The 19762-nt window shown below is 39.3% G+C and overlaps 1 protein-coding gene across 8 annotated transcripts in view; it reads right to left on the reverse strand.

Annotated features, from left to right (window-relative positions):
* PARD3 (par-3 family cell polarity regulator) overlaps positions 1 to 19762 on the reverse strand; it is a gene marked incomplete at both ends in the record, with an annotated part of 463052 nt that overhangs the window by 102356 nt on the left and 340934 nt on the right. For 5 of the 8 annotated variants that reach the window (XM_082015586.1, XM_082015584.1, XM_082015582.1 and 2 more), the window contains 2 exons: positions 886 to 1140; positions 18668 to 18778. In XM_082015586.1, coding sequence (XP_081871712.1) covers positions 886 to 1140; positions 18668 to 18778 — 366 coding nt within the window. The remainder of the gene's footprint in view (positions 1 to 885; positions 1141 to 18667; positions 18779 to 19762) is intronic. The other 3 variants (XM_082015587.1, XM_082015585.1, XM_082015583.1) reach the window with 1 other exon arrangement.

Genomic DNA, 19762 nt, shown 5'->3' on the forward strand with positions numbered 1-19762 from the left:
ATGGTTTTACTATGACCTAAATTAATAGCCTTTGATTGAGTTAACAATACCTCCTGCACTAGGAATTTTGTGTAGTTTTTGTAAAGCTGAGAAAATGCAGAGCTACAAGATCATAGACGTAAGCCAAGAAAACAGATGTATTTTCATTGTTAAAGTACAAAAAAGCTGTGAATTTTGCCTTTGGTTATTTCTACTTTATGTTAGTTTACGTGCCTGTTTTAGTTTCAGGTTTTCAAATGAACTCAAAACTCCACCACCAGGAACTGGAATGTTGCCCAATTTCAGCATAAAACCAAGCATGACACAGTTCAGATAACATAACCACAGGAAGAGTATAAATCATAAGCTACAGCCCCAGAAGAGAGAGTAACTCATGAGTCAAGCTTGGAGTTTACTCTCTTGGTCTATATTTAATCAAAAAGCTCAGCCTGTTAGACTAAAGTTCATGACTACAGTAGGACTAGAATCCAGGTAAGTTTTAATCCACTCTTGCTTTCACAAGAACTTTCCAGAGATTTTGCAACAGCTGTGAATAACTTGGAAGGGTTGTATTCCACAACCACCCCAATTGGCATCTGATAAATAAACCAGATGACGTTATAAGTCTGAATTTAATTTGAATGATACCAAACTGTGACTCCAAAATTCCAAACCATCTGAGGAATGAGAAGAAAAGCAGTTGCTCTGCGTAAAATAACTTTCATATCCCATTCTGTTACAGTTTGATTTGTGTGAGCTCAATACGTTTCTACATAAAGGCTTTTAAAAAGCCATTAATAAAAATGCAGTTCTGACTATCCAATTGATGTACAGTCAATCTCCCATGACAAAAGCATTACAAGGGCAGATTTTGAAAGACTGTATTGATTGATGTCTGGTGCCTACCTGTCTACAGGTGAAGACTTTGAATTCCGTGGTTTCTTCACCTGGGCGTACAAGGCTTCCACCGTCTGCCCTTCCCTTGGGCTCTGTGGTCGGGTGTTCAGCGTTATCGTGCCGCTATTTGACGAGTCATAGGAAGCGATCCCCGTGTACATTGGGTCCGCATCGCAGCCAAACGTCCGGTTAAAATCCTGTATCTCTGCATAGTCACGTTCACGAGCTTGTCTCTCTCGAAATTCTCGAGTTTTTGCTTGAATTCTGAAAAATTGAAAGAAGGCTGAAACTAATCTTTTCCCTCCAAACATTTGTAAGCAGCAGTTAGCAGACACTTTAGGCAGCCCATCTTAACGAAAACCACTGAAGTGTTTCCCCAGTTTCGGTTTGTCATGGAATCTCAGGTTTACCTTGGATATTGAAGTCCAGATAGAAGCAGTGCTACAATCAACACTGGCCTTTAAGGAAGAAGTCTGATTATCCACTGTCTTTTATTTCATTATTAAGTTAAATAATGATTAGCCATAGCTGTTGGTAAACAGAATTTAGCTGTTGTTCCATGCGTCTTAGGATGCCTGTGCTATTACCTGACCTCTCACTGTTCATACTATATTGTACTCCATCAAACCCTAACAGATTTCATGGTTCTAATGCCTGTATTTACAGCGGAATTTTAATGTATTTTCTTGGCCCAATACTAAAAAAATCATATTTCTTTCAGAATTTAAAAACTTCATAAGTATAGAACACACACATAAATATTTATGTATGCATGCATGCAGTAAACAGCAGAAGTAGATTCTTGTATGAATCGTTTAAAATGTGCATGTTTTGTTTAAAATGTAAACAAACTGAATCTGGCATCTCAAAAGCAGGCAGTTTCTTCTCAGACAGTAACCACATATGCCTTATGTTAAAGTTACAAATGAAAGGTGATTTGGGGGGGGGGTTATCTAGGTGCACTTGTTTAGCTGCATGATAAAAAGCGATAAAAACAGATGACATTTAGGAATCTGACAAACACAAATTGAGCAGAGGTCATATTTTCAAAAGCACACAAAGCTATTACTAAAATTTGATCTGGGCTTCAAAGTTTCTTTGGCATTTTAGAAAATTTGATGTATCGCACACACGTGCACAGCGAACTGAAAAAACCACCCCCCCCAACACTGTCTCCCCAGACCAATTTAATGCTCTGTCATCATTGCAAAATGAAGCACTCAGCTGTCTCCTCCTTTCCATTAGTAAAATGTGCTCCTTTTTCATCTAGCACAGCCACAGCTACACAGGGTGACAGCATCCATCCATTCAGACTGCAGCTCCATGCACCTCTGTTACATGCCGTTTCCAAAGACAGCTCGTTCACCGAAGTAGCCTACTCGGAGACTCTGCCTCTTTTGAAAGTAAGCCACGACTCTTTTGAAAATAGAAAAGCCTTAAAGTTAGGTAACTTGAACATTTTTGGAAATTTTAAACTTAACCCCATTGAAGACTGGTCTTCGCAAAACGAAAAGGGGATACGCAAAGGGTGGGATTCGGGCTGCAGATAAAGACATCAGTTACGCAGCTGCTGCGCTAGTTGGTGTGTCCTAGCATGAAAGGAGCTGCTCTATAGACAATTTTGATGCTGTTGTTTAAGTCCTTCTTGGAAGCTTGGATACCCGGCCCTGATTCAGCTGCTCAAACAAAAGCAGCTGTGGCCACCTCACATCCCCAGGTAACCCTGCTGGACCTCCATCTGCTGGGCAAGGAGGGCTCCTGTAGGTCCTTGTCACATCTGCCAGCCCCGTGCTGACATCTGAGACTGTGATAACTCAGATGGTGCAAGGCGTCTGTGTTCAAACATGTGAATCTAGCCCTGAGCTGGTATGTGAACATCTAAATTTAAGTGTCTATCAGATTGAGTCACAAGCAAATTGTTCTTTCCACGCTAACAAAGATCGCCATAACAAAAGAAGGGAATAGGAGGATGGCACAGATAGGCAGACCTATTTTCCCCCCAAATCCTACAAGTAGTGACCAAGGATACTGACTTGGGATACAACTGACTGGCTGATTCCCTTCAACAGCCAGTGCCATCTACATTGACGGTTCAGTGATTCATTTACAAGCCCCAAGTTATACCTCAGCATAATTTCTCTTTTTCTGTCTACTACCACTGACCTGTGCACCAGAACTCCCAGTCATATTCAGTCACAGTGGAAAGAAAAACACTCATAAAAAAACAAAAGAAAAAAGGCAAATAGAAGAAATCTGAGAAAGTTTAAGTTAAACAAACATAAATTTTTAATTTAATTTTGCAGTCTTGCAAACACAAAACTATTTTCTTTACTGGTTGCTTTTTATTTTAATAGGGAAAAAAGGAAATGAAAACTGTAACACTATTCAGCTGACAGCATGTTGTTCTGCAATTTCAGCAACATCAAACTGGAACTGTTTTTTGCTTTTGTTTAATTTACAGTGAAAAAGGACTCAGGTATAAATCCAAAACCTATTTCAAATTTAAACTGTGTTTCTGCATGCCTATTTTTAAAATAAAAATATATGGTTTACATTGTCCTAGATTCCAAAGTTGTAATTCAGAAATGTTACAAGCTTACACATGAAGGTTCTCACAAGGCAAAACAGGCCTGAAAATGACCTACGGCTGTTGATTCCTCTCTGCAGGTTTCAGTTCCAATTTGTAGTCCTGTATTAATTACCCCGTGGAGGAATGCATTTGTCTATTGATATTTGTCCTCTGAATGTGAGAAGCAAAGGAAATCAGAAATTTCCTAGACATTGGTAATTTTAATTTCAATGAATGATGTATCTTCACATACTGGAACGTTGGCTGACACCAATTTGAGCAAAAAGAATCTATGTATTTTAGATAACCAAAATTTCAGTGTATGAAATCTGACAGTACAGCAATAATGTGGCATAGAGTAATTCAGTTAGAAGAAAACTTTGCTATCTGAAGTGCTTATAAAACAGAATTGCCTGGTGGTAACCGGTGATATTGGCCTCAGTGTTACACTGACTGCTATGAGAGACACCGGTGAACTTATCTAACTTTTGACCATGAATATCAAACCACTTTCCACAGGTGCAGACATGAGTGTCCCCCATTTCATGTTAACCCAACTCCTCTCATGTATCTGCTCATCAGTTATTTAATACATTTGGATGAAGCACCATTTGCAGCAAGAACATTAAGATTTTCCCAGGCGTGGTTCAATTAGGGCTACTTATTCCTGTTCAAGTGGGAGAGAACTGATTGTTGAAGTGTTATGCAAGTAATTATGTTCATATCCACCAGGAAAATTTTTAGAATATTTTCTACAATTGCTAATACAATGTGTTAATACACATATGTAGTATTAAAAATCAGAGTCTAAACGTATTATAAATCTTCCTGTTAATTATAACCAAAGTACCCAGTAACCATCTGCAGCAAGTAACATTTAATAAAGGATAACCCTAAAGTTAAACTTAGAAGATGTCTGATTCTACTGACACCCAAAATGTTCTGATTTTTTTCTCTTAATTAGTCTTCTGTACTTTAAGTTTAAACTACTGTGCAGGTCCTATCACTTTCACATGACAAAAGTATAGGTATTATGATTACTTAAGATATTTTTGAATATTGGTTAAAATACAACTTTGTTCTTCCATTCTCCAGGACATACTGCATTTAAACATTATGTCTCCAAACTTAAAGGAACCAAATGACCAGGGAAAAATATGTAGACACATTCTTGAAAAGAATAACAGCTATCAGCTGTTACCAGCACCATCCCTTTTGCAATGATAATATTTTTAAACTCTGAATCTATTTTTGTAGAACAACCTGAACTTAATGCGATCTTATTTTTTATGTTGACCCCCCTCCTTGTACATCTGTGTGTATATGCACAATATGGCCTAAATCATTTGTTAGCATGTACCACATTAAGTATACATATGGGAAATGCCAGCGCAGACTATTGTGGGAAAGATTAAAATGATTATATAAACACACTGTGCAGCACAGACGAGAACCTGGAATTTGCTCTGTACTTCAGCCCTAATCAGCAATGCTCCTGCTACTGGAATCCAGCACTTGGAGAAATGTTTGACCACAGTGCTTTCGTTTCGCAACGTGGATATGTGTATTAAGCTGTCTTCACTGAATTGTGTTCCTTCATGACATGACACAATAAAAATGCATATGTCTGCAATTTCAGATCAGCTAATTTTGAGGATTTATGGCCTTCCTGTGGATTTTGTGTGGGTTTAACAATAATAATAATGCTTAGCATTCACATAACTCTTTTCATCTTCAAAGAATTTTGCAAGAACTGCTAATCAATTTTGCAGTGTTTAAATGAAACTGAACTTTTAAAAATACAAAAGCTATCTCAAGAAGTTTCTAAATCCTTCTTGCTGAAGTGTTAATACTGAAAATGTCAACAACGTACTGTCGTGCTTTTGAGACTCAAATTATAATGTTCAGTAAAGTATAAACTATCCTCATGCATTTGTGTGCCATTCAATTCAAAAGCTAATGATAACTGCTTCAAATGACAATATTGTTAGCGCAGAACTTCCTATAATTGTTAGAAGAGCTTTTCATTGCAAGCTAATCCAGTAATGATAGACATACCCATTGTATAGCAATTCCTACGCACATGCAATGGTGGTCACAAAAGTAAGGGAAAAGCGTATGCGCTGCTGTCCCCAGCAAACAGCAACCACCTCGTTCCCTTCTTCAAAACTCTAAGTAAGATTCACCTTTCAGATGAAGGCAACTGCTGTTTTAGATAGCTAAATTTAGGTGTCAGCGTATGTTTTGGACTCGCAGAGAGCTGGTCAAGATTCAGTCACATCAGGCAGCTGCCCACATGGTCTAGAAAGCAGTTCAGTTGAACATCTGTAATGTGGACATTTTAAGGTGAAGCCAAACCCTTCTCCAGGCTCTACCAGCTGTGCCAAGTACCCCTCCCTTGACCACAATGGACGTTTAGCCATGTAGCTCACATGTGGATACTAAATAATCATATTAGTCTGAGAGCCCAATCCCCTGCCAAACGTTTACAGCAGTTCTGTCTGAATTAAACTTTAACTTTTTCCCGCAACAGAAAATTCAAATCTGTGGTGCTGGCAGCTGTTGTGAGTAAAAGTCAATACGCAAAATTGGCAAAAGAAGAGAAATCGACCCTAATTTCATGTAGTGTTAGGAGTGAAATTATAAATATATTCCCAATCCCTTGGGAACTTCAGTCTCCTTTGTGGGATTTTTTCATATTAGTGATTTAGATCCTTGAAAAAAATCACCTACTTATCTTAATTGATGAACACAGCACGGGAAGGATATTCATGGCTAGTACATTACATTTGCCATTGCAATGGCAGCAATGTCCTCCCCTAAGAGCAGAAACAAAGTTGGCTGCTGCTTCTGGTGTGCAATTGCTTGGTCAATTCAATTAATCCTCCTGCTGCTGCCAGGATTCAGCTATTGCCCAAGTGATAATCCACAACCTCATCTTTTCCACCGAGGCTCACTCATTTACAAAATCAGTATTGAACGCTTGCAGTTCCACATATGAGAGATGGCTGACAATGTTTATTAAGGCTAGAAACAGCATTGTGTAAGGACAGAAGCTAAATGACAAGCCATTCACCACTGCCAGTTCTCAGTTCTTCTGCCATCAGACTGGCATGCGTCGGGATGATGGATTGAAAACAGAGAAAAACGACAACGCGTTTATAAAGCCAGTCAGCTTGTTTAAGTTAGCGAGACGGGGTGAACACATTCAGTCCAATTTTTGCCAGATATCATCTCTAATAAAGAGGTCAGGCTACTGTGTTGGCCAGTAGCCACGTCTTGTCAAATTTGTCCCCTCCTCCTTTGCTAGTGAAAAATACCTTGCAGGCACAGTGTGCCAGCAACTAAGCCAGGTCTTGCTGTTCCTCCTCCCCCCTTCTCTCCAACTGCCTTCAGGGCTTTAATGGCCCTTTTTCTAATTTTTGGCAATCAAGTCAATATGGGAGTTTGTCCTCTCCTGTATCTTTCTTTGACCTTTGTCTGGATCCAAGCAGAATTTTTCTGACAACTGCTCTTCTAATGAGGGTACCTTGATTATAGACATTATTGTGATTTCCCTCTGAACCAGCATACGACACTTAGCTTTTCTTATCATGATTAGAGCTAGACAGTTATCACAGTTATAACCACCTCTCAGCAAAGCCATCTGCTTTCCTGGGAAAGTCATTCTAAAGAACCACTGTGGGCAGTGGATAATTGTGGGCAGCGACAGCAGTAGCTTATAAACAAGGAATACACTTCCTCTTCCTCATTTGCCCCCCCCCCATTTAATTAAAAACCTTAGCATATTTATGAAAAAAAGTCAGAAAATTCTGCTATGTAAATGTGATTTTTAAATTGAAAGGCTGGAGACCAACTTTTTTAAAGTCATTAAAAGAAAAAAATATTAACAGTTCTGTCCCATCTCCTGTGCACATACATGTGTGGCCAGCTGGCTGAAATATGACTGTCCCCTGATGTCAGACACATAAAGAAACACATACAAAACATAGTCAGTTTGCTATGGATAAGCGCAAGCATACGGAGACAAAATCAGAAAGGCCAAGGCACAATGTGAAATAAAAGTAGCAGGGAGCTTTAAAGATAACAATAAATCATTGTGTAATTGCATTAACAGTAAAAGGAAGAGCAAAGAAAAGGTCGCTCCCCTGCTCAGTAGTGAGGGAACGATATTGACAGATGATGCTGAGAAGACCTAAGGCTTAATGGGTTTTTTTCTTTGCATCTGTCTTCACTAAAATGGTTGATTGCAAGCAGGTGGCCAGCACAATTGATACTGCCACCAATAGCAAATACATCTCCAATCTAAGAGCAAAAGAAGTAGCTAGAAACTGGTTAAGTTGAACTTATCTGACATATCCAACTCTCTGAGGCAGTCTCAGACCTTTTTCAGTAACCAGGAGAACCTGTTGAGGACAGCTGTCTTGAAAGACTGGAAGTGTCAAACATTCCTTGGAGGAGGAGGAGAAGGAGGAGGAGAATTATAGATTCATCAGCTTAACTTCAAACCCCTGGTAAGTACTGGTAAGCAGAGAAGATAATGGGGCAACCAGTAGCCACCATAGATTTATCAAGAACAGATGTGGCCAAGTCAGTCGGATTTCCTTCTACAACACAGCAACCAGCCTTGTGGACAGAGGATGAACAGTATGTCCCAGGCTAAGAAAAACAGCTACGGGATGGATGCAATTGGTTGAACCAGGCAGTTCCCGTAGAGTATCCAGAGAGTAGCTCTCAACACTGATGGATGGATCAAGACATTTTCTACACAGATCTCTCTCTGAATTTACTCAGATTTTTCATTATTAATTAGGATGCTATTGAATCTGCACAAAACCCAAATGAAGGAACTTTGGAGGAAAGGATTAACATTTCAAATGTTCGTGAAAAATAGAGTAGACTTCAAAAACAGAATTAACTTCAATAACAGCAACTGGAAGGTAATTTACATAGTTGGAATAATTAAGCATGCCAATTAAAAGTAAGGGGAAAATCTGTGCGTTGTTTTTTCAGGAAAGGATCTGGAAGTTCTACTGGATGACAGATACTCACGAGTCAGCAATGTCAAGCTGTTGGGGAAAACAAAAAGACAGCATGGGGACCTAACAGCAGTCTCCAGATACATAAGGAGGAAAAGAATAATGCATCTCTAATGCAAGTACTAGATATTTAAACTGCAGCAAGAATAATTGAGACTACATACTGTGGGCAGGGGAACTTTCTAATGAAAAGGTAGTGGAAAAGATTGCCATGGGAAGCTGTAGAGTCTATGTCATTATAAACTGAAAAAAACCCAGGATGAAACAAATGTCTTGCAGGAACGGCATATGCAGGAGATCGTGCCTTGTGAAAGGGACATGATCTCTCTTCCAGATCCATAATTCTGCACCTACATAGAAATTTTACCCACATATGTTTCCTACATATTGGTTCTACAACAACAAAGAAACGTAACAGTGACTACATATGAAAAGAAAAAAAAAAAAGCTGTCCATCACCTCAAAATTAAAGAAATGCATCTACACAGACAGTCTTAATTTTCCTTCTCCTTCAACAATCAGTCTATCTGCCAATTAGACTGTGGTAGTACTTACTGTCTCTGAAGTTCCCCCCGTCTCGAATCCCACGTGCAGAAGAGATACATGAGAATGTCAAAAACCTTTAATGAGCTACAACCCAGGAGGACTGTAGTTGAAAAAAAAAAAAAAAAGGGGGCATAAAGGTGATAAGGCGATTACTGCAAGTGCCCTAATACATTAAGAAGAGAACAACATACTCATTTTTATAAGGACTTTATAAAGAAGGTTATTAAAGAAAGAAGCAAGATACGAATGAAGATGTAAAGAAATGAAAAAATGCAGGAAAGCAAATATTACACATATAAGCAGGTCAAGTGCAAACATCAATTTGAAAACAAGTGATATTGATGAAACTAAAGGAGATATTAGAATAACTTCCTCTAGCCTGGTGGAATCTCTCACATATTTCACCTCCACCTTTCCTTATCCCCTGATCTTCTCAGTTCATCCTTTGTCTTTCCAAAGTGAAGATACATGCGCAAAGCAGAGTCTCTCAAACCTGCTTTCTTCAATCTTGGAGTAAACCAGTGAAAAACCTTGCTTATTTTGATTAAAAAAATCTGTAAATTACCACCTTACTTACATTTCAATGGGGCTTTTAGACAGCTTTGCTGTTAATGGTCTGCAGCATTTTGGGGGTGGAGGGTATATCTGCTTTTGTTTTTTAAGGATATATTTCAACCAAAGCAGACTGTATCAGGTACATATGCAGTACAGGTCTACCCGTCTTTAAAACAAACTACCATGACTGAAATTTTGTAACTTTATTTTCATGTCTGATCCAAGGGTCAGCGACCACAGCAGATGACCCTGATAGGCAACTGGGACAGTTATCCTGCTGGAACCATGTTGCATCAAAGAACACCATTGCTGTCTGTAAGCAAAATGGAATTTTGTTATTCTTTTGCATTACAGAACTGGCCAGAAGAGCCGGTGTTTACACCTATGACAACAGATTCCTGATCATTAGGTTAATTTAGCTCTAGTCCACTAATTAGCTATTTTGCTGGACTGAAGCAGAAAGGAAGAAGATCATGAGATTCAGCTGGTGCTGAAACATGACTTGGGAGAGCTCCTTCTCCCATCCCTCCTCACTTTAAAGATCACCAGTTTCCTCTCTCATGCAGGCTTTCTTGGACCATTTCTTCCCCTCAATGTTTTTTTCCCAACTGGAGAATAACGCCAGAAAGCACCGGTGGGTAACATCTGAATTCTGCACTTAGATGTGTAAGGAGCAGCTGTTCCCGTATGTGCGAGAAACAAATGACACAGGCATACTGTATATCAAATGGTGCCTTGTATCATACCATATATCAAATCAGTCATTCCTAGGTACTGCAGGCAGTAACTGGAGGTCCAGCTACAATACTGTCATCAGTTGGCTGAGCTGAGCCTATCCAGCATGTACACTCCTCTAGCCAAAGTCCAGTAACAAAAGTGGGTATGAAATTCTGCCGCTAGCTCTATTTCAGGTCCATTACACTGTCTTTCTAGAGTCCTGTGTATAAAGTAGCCTAATCCTGAAGTTGAAAAATGAAACAGTCTGAAGTGACAAAAAAACACCATAAAAAAACTCACAACAAAGCAACGGATTATGTGAATCTCATATACTAAAGTCAAAAGAAAAGGGAAAAGAAAAAAAGAAATCATCAATAGAGAATATATCTTATAACTCAGCCTCTTTGCTCAGGACCCACAATTTAGCACCCATGACACCTCTCAGGATTCACTTCTAAAACCTTGCTGTATCAGAGTACTCTGAAAGCACAAACCTACAGCATGGCCAGAAACAGAGCCAGGTTTTTATAATCCATTAAAAAGTTTGTTCTAATAACTGATTACAAAATAAAAGTTCCAGCTATGGTATGGAGGGGGACCTATCTGCCTGTCATGAATGCATCATTAGCTGTCTTCTGGTTATTCATATAGTTTCTCCTGTATCTAAGGATTAGAAAAGAGAGAGTTTTCAGTGCTTTATCCTACTGTTAGACTCCTGTAGTGCAGTCTGGAAAATCTGATGCATTTTCAGTTCTGTTCAACCCAGCAACAATTAAGTTAGTAATTACAGTACAGCTTTTTTAATTCTCAAGTATTGACTACAGCAACTCTACGCATAACATCGTAGTTTACAGGACATCAGAGGACATGCTGCTGCCTTATGCTAAAGTTCTTGGCATTCAAAAGTGAAACACAACATGTTAGTGCTCTTACTTAGAATTGAAATTTCTAACAGACTGCTGAACTCACATAATCTGCATGACACCTTAACCAAATCTGTAATTCAGAATATCATAAAGACCATGAAAATGGTATTTTTAAATATATGGCAAGGGACTTGGCCAGACCTTGCCAAGTACAATGTTTTGAATTACTGTAGAGGAAAAATAGAGAAAATATACTTTTAGCATGATGTATTAAAATCTCAATATTTACAATATATAGCTAGAGAATGTGAGGAGCTTTGTTTAAAAAACTACCTCAGCAACTATTATTCCACAAACGCTTCAACTTACATATCTCCCAAAGTCAGTACTTTTATGAAGTGGAACTGGTCTGAAATGTTTCTCCAAAGCTCAATATTCTCATGCTTCATTTCTGTGTTCTCCTACAGAAATTACTGCCATTTGTTTTCACATCCTGCACCCTCATCCATTATGTAAAAAACCACTGCCAAAAACAACGCTACAAATCTCAGTGAAACTGGAATATCCCTTGACAAGCAGATCCCATCTCAAAATAAGTGAGAATGAGAAACACATTGCTCTGATTTTCTGATTCAGAGAGGAATTTTTTCTTTCTTCTCTTATGGGCTGGGAAGGGGATGGAAGTTTTATCAGAAAAGATTTTACACAAGTCACTTTAGAAAATATTTGTATTCTGAATGTTTACAGTAATAACAGATTTAGAGGTAATAGTTCTTGTGAAAGCTGTTAAAGTGGCATCAAAATATGGTAGCAGCAAAACTAAAGTTGAACTTTTGTGTTATCTTAAAGACAAAGATAACACTTAGGTTATGTAAGAAACAAAAATCCTCTCCTTATCACAGTATGTTGCCTTTTTTTCTAAACTGCTTGATGAAAATATTTTGCTTAAGGGAAAAAAAGTTGGGGTTTTCCAACAAAAATATTATGGTCTCTCTGGGAAATCTGGAAAGACACCAAGAGTGTCCTGCTGTTCAGCCCCCTACTCCATCTGATACTTTAACAGTTCCAGATGGCCTTTACTACAGGATGACCTCCCCTCTATTCTTTTATTATGACCTTTGGGTCACAAATTATCTATAGGATGCTGCTGTCATTCTGTAAGACACTGTTGTACTCTTTCATCTAAAGAATAAAGATGCTTAACATTAAAACTCATCTTTGTTAGGCTGACCTTCCAATGATGATCAAAACAGACAGTTATTCCAATCAATGTCACTGCTGGAGAAAATACGTTTCATTTTTTGCAACACTGACATTAAGAAACTAAGGCATGGTTTTAAATCAGATCACTTTTGCAATTCTACTTGGCTAGAGAGCATAGCATGTTATACTCATTTAAAATATCAAAAACGTTGCTGTAACTGTTTTGATAAGTTACATTGATTAGAAGGATGTGGTGGGTTTGTTTTTTGGTAAGTAAGTTATTGATGTGGTTTTCATGTAAACTTCATTGATCGGAGGTAATAAAACTTTATGTAGGTTTTATTAATTATTTGTCTTTCTCTGTCTTCATAAATGGAACACACTGAACATGCACAGGAAAATATAATAAATAGTCCCGATGTACTAAATAAAGTAATAAGGTTAATTTCTTTCCTGCTGTCAGTAAATTCATGTTAGCAGTCTCTCGTCAGCTTGACATCAATTAATGATTTTAATTCCAGACTCTTGTCACAGTACTCACCACCCTTTCGTCTAATTAAAATGGATGATGCATGATGAAGGGAAAACACAAGACTTCTGTTCTTGTTGTAACATTTCTATTCATTAGTATACTTTTACAACAAAGGGCTTGTGGCTTTAATGGTACTAGAGAAAGATGAAGAGAAGTTTATTATATGTTGGAGATAAAGACCCTTACACCCTTAGGAAACATATAATACAGGAAGCATTTTATGGAATGACCGAATCCTTCAGGAAAAAAAAAAAATCAATGTTATTTTTAACTACTAATGAACAGACAGAATGTTTCACTCTAAATTTAGGAAAAATCATTACGTGAACAACACCCGCTGAAATCGTAGCCTTGTTTACTTTCACACAAAAAATGCTGTCAGCCTATTGATTGATCTCCAAAAGCAAGAGCAAACCTGCCAAGGGAGAGACAAATGCCTGACCCACCTCCCCCCGAGCGCCCCTCGGCAAGGCCGCGACCCTCTCCCGCTCCCTCCGCCATTCCCTGGCAGCTGCAACAGCATCGCCTCCTGCCTCCGGCCACCAAGGGCATCTCCCCAGCGCCCACGGGAACCGGGGCTCTCCCCCGGCTGACAGCAAGGCGTTGAGGTCCGCTCTGCCGTACAAGCCTCGCGGAGGTTGCCAGCCCCACGCCAGGGCCCCGCGGCGGAGCCGCGGCCCGGGGCAGCCACAGCTGTGGCGGGAGCTCCCCCTCCCGGCCCGCGGCCCCGCTCCCGCCGCACGACCGGTGCCAGCGCTGGTGGCATTTGCACAGGCACAGGCAACGGTACCAGCGGAATCACGTCACGTGCATCCCCTTTGTGACCTAAAGGAACGAAAGGCTATGTCTTCGCGAGCGGAAAGGGGGGAACTAGCAGCGGGTTTCGTTTCCAGCTGGTAACTACACAGCTGTACGTACGAAGCGCGGCACTGCTTTGCTGCGTGTCAAGTGTCCTCCGACAAGCGCAGCAGAGATGGGAACTGTACTGGAAATCTGCCTTTCCAGAGCAGAGGAAGCCCCTGGCTCCAAAAGCCACCGTCTGACCGCTCCGTCACTTCTGGAGCCTCTGTCACAGCGCTTCCACCAGCACAGCTCTCTAAGGCTCTTCCAAGAGGTTTCTCCTTATCTGCTCAAGACAGATCCTTGCAACACAGGTGTTTAAGCACCTGATTTTGCATCCATCTCAGTGGAAGCTGAGGAAGGATAGAATACTAAGATTAAAACACTGGGATTTATAGAACATTAGTAAAGCTCTTAAGTCAGTGTATTAACCAAACTGAGAAAATATCCTGTAGAAGAGGAGGAAGTGCCTCTGGAGGCGGATTAAAGCATAAGCACCGTTAGCCCATAGCTGGGATCACGTATGTTGAATCATGAGATTACATTAGAATTGCAACTTCCATCTTTGCAGCATTATCTAGCAGAGAACCATGCTGGATACAGCTGAATTTCTTGAAAACTTCACAAAGAAGTGTTTTTATTTCATTCCTCCGTTATCTACTACCCGGGTACAAGGAGGAACATTGTTTTGGTTGGGGAGCACGGGGTTTCTAGAGGAAGTCAGTCCAAGGCTGAAGACAGGGCCGGCATGCATGGCCTTGCCATGCAGGTGTCAAGAACTGCATGTGCCTGAGTGGAAGAAGGGCAGAACACAGGCAAAGGTTTTTGATTTGCTGAAGATTTATTTCGTAATGAACACAGAGCTGCAGGGGGAAAAAACCACACAAACAAAAAAGAAATCCAAGGAAAAATCCAAGGGTAAAAGAGGGAGAGACGAAGGTATCAGAACCTGCTGTTAGAGGGATGTCTCTCTCAAGCAAGGGCCACCAATAAAAAACAGAAGACTAAAGCAGTAGGTTTTCTGAACAATTCTGTCTTCACATCTCCTAAAAAAGAGACTATACTATAGGGTCTTGAAAAGTCAGAAGACATTTCAGGGCAATCGGGTTGCAGGATATCAATGGACACATTGGCTACATATTGAGAAAACCCATTCCGGGGAGGCTCTGAAAGACCAGATGTAGAGAGTGGAAAGGTCTGTGGGCTTCCAAAGGCTTAGATCCAGTAGCACAGCAGAAGATGACCATCTAAATGAAAACTGACTGGGCTGTAACACTAACTCCTCTTGGTCATTGACAGAAGTTTCGAAGTCTATCCTACATAGCAATGCCCGTGTAAGACTCAAAGTAGTTTGAAGCATCTCTGAAAGCTCAACATATTCCAGGCATCTCCAATCTGTTAAAATCTAAGACATTACTCTTAGGAAGATGAGCCAACCACAGGAATTGATGGAAGATCATCGACAACAAAACCAAGAAGGGCCCAAGGCTATTTTCTCAGTCTATCCGAGTGACTGCAGCATCTCAGTACTACCCAGTTTTAGTAGTCCAGCGGTGGACGAGATCACAGCATGGCGAAGAGGGGTTCCAAGTTAGCATATATATAAAACAGCTGTGATCTGGCACAGGAATAGAGCTAACTGAATTCAGGTCTTATTCGACTTCCTCAAGATTCTGCAGTATGGTCTCTTTCTTAGGAGACATGAGGCCAAGTTCAGAAAACCTACTGCTTAGTTTTGCCTTAACGTTTTGATTGGTGCCATTGCTGGGGAGAAGCACCCTTTCTAACAGCACACCAGAGCCCACCTGGATTTTCAGATCAGTGCTTGGCAGATACTCAAGGATAATCTGAGCAGACTTGTTTTAGGATTAATGGGTGGTCTCCTCAGATGACGCTCCTAATTGTTCCAATATTCTATTTCATTGAAAGCTGCCTGTATTTTCAACTAGGTAATTTCATTTTCTGTTCAAAATTACTTTAAGATTGTCAGTGAACATGTGCCATATACAGCTTAAGAGATACACAGCTTAAGAGATATTCTCCTTAATAAGAAATTATTATTAATAATATGTCTAGAAAAGGCAATTTTATTCATTTTAATCACGGTAAATTGAAGAACATTAATTTGCTTATTTGTCTCAATCAATATGAACACTACTTTTAAGATTTTAAAGAAAATACTATTGTAAGCACAACACTATTAAAATTATCAAGTCAAGGCATAATAATTCCATAAAGTTGTGGGCATGATTGATTTTTTAATGGACCGTTCACTTGTTCTCTGACCCCCTAAGGATTTTTGCTCCTAGCCTCTCATACATAGTAAATTCATTAAATCCAACCTATTTCCCCAACGTATTGCAGCATTATATAGCACCAAATACCAAGTAAAATAGAGCAGGTGAATTGTACTGCTAAAAACATCGAGGAGGAAAAAAACCCACAGAAAACAAAAAGTTAAAATAGCAGCCATTACGAACCAACACTGAGAGTAATATTTGACACTGTCTCCTAGTAAGCGTTTTGAGGGATTGTTCAGTTAATTTGCTAGAGTACTGTTCATTAATAGCATGTATCTAACATCATTATTTTACAGGATCAAAAGGAAACTCTCTGCAATCTAACTGCAAAAATATTTAGTCTCTGTAGACCAAATCAACATCTGAATTTTTCAGAAACGTAAGGAAGCATCTCACACATTTGGTTGCTATTTTATTGTCTTTTATTAGTTGTACATGCCACTACCCCAAAGAACTTGCATTCTCTTATAGACATAACACAAAGCAAATACACAGTTAGGGAAAGAAGGTACTGGGAGGAGGAGGAGAACCCGTGTTATGGTAACATCAAGCTCTTATGAAGTCGTGGCACATGCATTTTCTGCAGTCTCAGTGAACACATAAAATTGTTTTTACGACACACAAGGAGTGAGATTCCAGGAAAGATTCAAATTGGTTAGCATAACTCGATGGACAGGGATTAGGAATTTGCTCCATGCATTGGGGGCTATACAAATAATTTTATAATTCTACCTTGGTACCCAGCGTGACTATTGCAACCTCTCTTACATCACCACACGGACAGTCTATACTCTCATCACTCTTACTGAGAGAGATAAGAGACACAGAGAGACAAAGGGAAAGAATGAAGAGAGAGAAAACGTTACTAATTCAACCCTCAAGTCTTTCTTCTTTGAATAAATGTATATGGCTGATTTTCTGAGGACCTAAAGGTCATGAGGAACCTCCCTGTGCTGGGCAGGCTTGCGTTCAGCAGAGCGTATTAAGGCAGGGATCAGCTCTGTGCACGTGTGGCTGACCTTCCCCCTGCCCTGAGCCGGCTAGAGCGACAGAGGCAGCTTTCAATGGCTCTGCCCCCCTGGCATGAGTTTATCCACAAAGTGGCTGGTCTGACCATGCGTAAAGGGAAGTTGACTGCACAAACATCCTCATATCCAAAGTCACTTATTTCCTTCAGTTCCACTGTTCCCCTTTACCGTTTAATCTGAAAGCACATTACTCTTAAAACCAGGAACAAATTCAATGACCCTGCTTCACTTTTGTTGAAAAAGAGAAAATAAAAAACAATCAGACAAGTAAAAAACAATCAAGCACTGTGATCCAGCCACCCCCCACTGCCAGCGTGGATGGAGAAAGACGTGAATAAATTTTTACAGCAATTTATGCTAGTGTATCTGTTAAAGAGTAAAAAATTTCTGATAACGTAATCAAAACAGATGGTCACAAATGATCAAGTTTCCGCAGTTTAACAAGTTACTGCTTGATCTTCATTAACTAATAAATGTATACTCATAGCCTGCCTTAACTGTAACATAAATCACTCAACCCTAAAAGAACTGAAAGCAAACCATTTTAGCTTTAACTGAGGAGACTACACAAGAGTTACTGTGGCTCTGCTACTCCAGTGAGCTGTTAGAGAGATGAAGCCATCGTTTATAAACTTCTGTTCTTACCCGCAGAAAACCAAGGTGCATCAAGATAATGGTTAAAGGGATCATTCAGACTAACTAGTCATACCTCCTGTACAAGGACAACAAAATTTCCCTCCATAGCTCCTGCGTCAATCCTCAATTTATGGCTGAGCAATAATTTTTAGATAAGTCATTCGAATTCATGGTTCACTTTTCACTGCTAAATGTGTCTGAATCTATTTACCATTCAGTGTTCAAAGTTTGTCTCCTAACTGAAGAGATGTCTACTCAGAAGTCTTCTCTCGACGCACATCCCCAGATACTAATTTACGAGCTAAGCTTTCCAAGATTTTGACTAAATTGATATAAAAGATACCAAAGTCTAGGCCCCAAATATCTAGGACTACAAGAGACAGGATGAAAAGTAGATTGGAAATATTGAGAAGGGCATTTGACATATGTATTATACAGGTTTTTAATGTTAAGGGAAGCTGACAAGGAAAAATAGAGGTACTCACCACTCATTTTTACAATTAGCAGTTTAATATACATATCATTCCATAAACAGACTGCATGACACATAAATAGACTGAACTCCAGCGACAAATATACTGGTAAGTGTAATTTTAAGGTTTTTTCTAAATATATCAATGAAAAAACTAGATGTGCAAGACTTTGATGAAAAATACAAAACATACTTCATTCTATATAAATATTTGTTTTCTGAAAATGTCAATAAAATCCGTTATAGAATATATAGGGAAAACGTTTCATTTTATTACTTCAGTCTCCTCAATAAGAAAAGGAGCTCTGGGTCTATAAAAGATGCTTAACGCAGCCTAATATCCAAAAGAAATCCAGCTTTGTCTTGTTATTTAAAGTATATAAACACATCAACATTTGGGAAATTTCATCAGTGAAAATCAAACTTCAGTTATTTAATTTAAAAAACAAACTCTCTCTATCAAGGTTTAAGCAAATACTGAAGTCTACCTCTCCTGTTCTTGCTTCATTCGTATTCTCTCCTCTTCTGAAGTAAGAGCTTCCTGCACTTTTATTTTACCAGTTTTCTCACTCTTGTCATCTTTGCGATGTTTGCCAAACCTGTTAATAACACACAAAAAAAGAATCTAACTTGTGAAATGAACAAAACTGTATTTTCCTTTTCCTATGACATAGAGAGTCCTCCAAGAAGGGCTGCTTGGAAACCAGGAAGGGAAAGTGCAAATCTCACATTTTAATATTTTCAGGCTGCATTCGTTTTGGTGTGGGGGGTTTTTTGGGTTTTTTTGTTGTGTGGTGTTTTGTTTTTTTTTTGTAGAGTGGGGGTTTTTTATTTCACTCCTCTTAAAAGTTTATAGAATACCTCACTAAAGAACAGAACAAAAACAAAAAAAACCAAAATAGGAACACATTCCTTTATGCCTTTTTTCTGCCAGGATTTTGAGGTCACTCTTCTTAAATACACAGTCAAACAATGTTTTAGAAATTACTCAACACTACCACTGCCAAAGAACGCAACTCAAGTTTACATTAAGTGAAGGTTTTCACGAATGAACTGCAAGAGACACAGCGCTGTATGACAACTGCCCAGAGCACAGTACCACCCTCCGCACCCACCCCACAAGAGCAGTTTCACCACACAGTGGACGCCATCCAAAAATGTGAACTTGTTCTTTTTCAGCACCAAGGTTTTTTTAAACTTTATTACTTGTGACTCTTTTCCCCCAAGGGTTTTCCAGTGCAAAGAGGGTGAGTGGAGGGATGGAGCTGGCTGGGCTGTCCCAGACACAGCGGGATGCTGCCAACCAAGTGTTTGCCCTCTTCATGTCTCCTCTTTCCCTTTACTGGCTACATTTCAAGTATTTTAGGTTTCTTCCATATTTGCACATTCCACTGTTTTCTTTTAAACTTTCAGGGAGAGCACAGTTTGGCATTTGAGATACTCAGTTATTATTAGGACAAAACTGCATGTATTTCTTAGATATTTCAGACCTACTCTGAAAAGTAGAGTTTGTGTAGAGTGAACTAAACAAACCCTTAAATGTAGCCCTTAAATACATCCAAAGTTTAGCTGACAATTTTCTA

Source organism: Phaethon aethereus (genome assembly GCF_964289735.1).
Source record: "Phaethon aethereus genome assembly, chromosome: 2".
In the NCBI taxonomy this organism is placed as follows: domain Eukaryota; kingdom Metazoa; phylum Chordata; class Aves; order Phaethontiformes; family Phaethontidae; genus Phaethon; species Phaethon aethereus.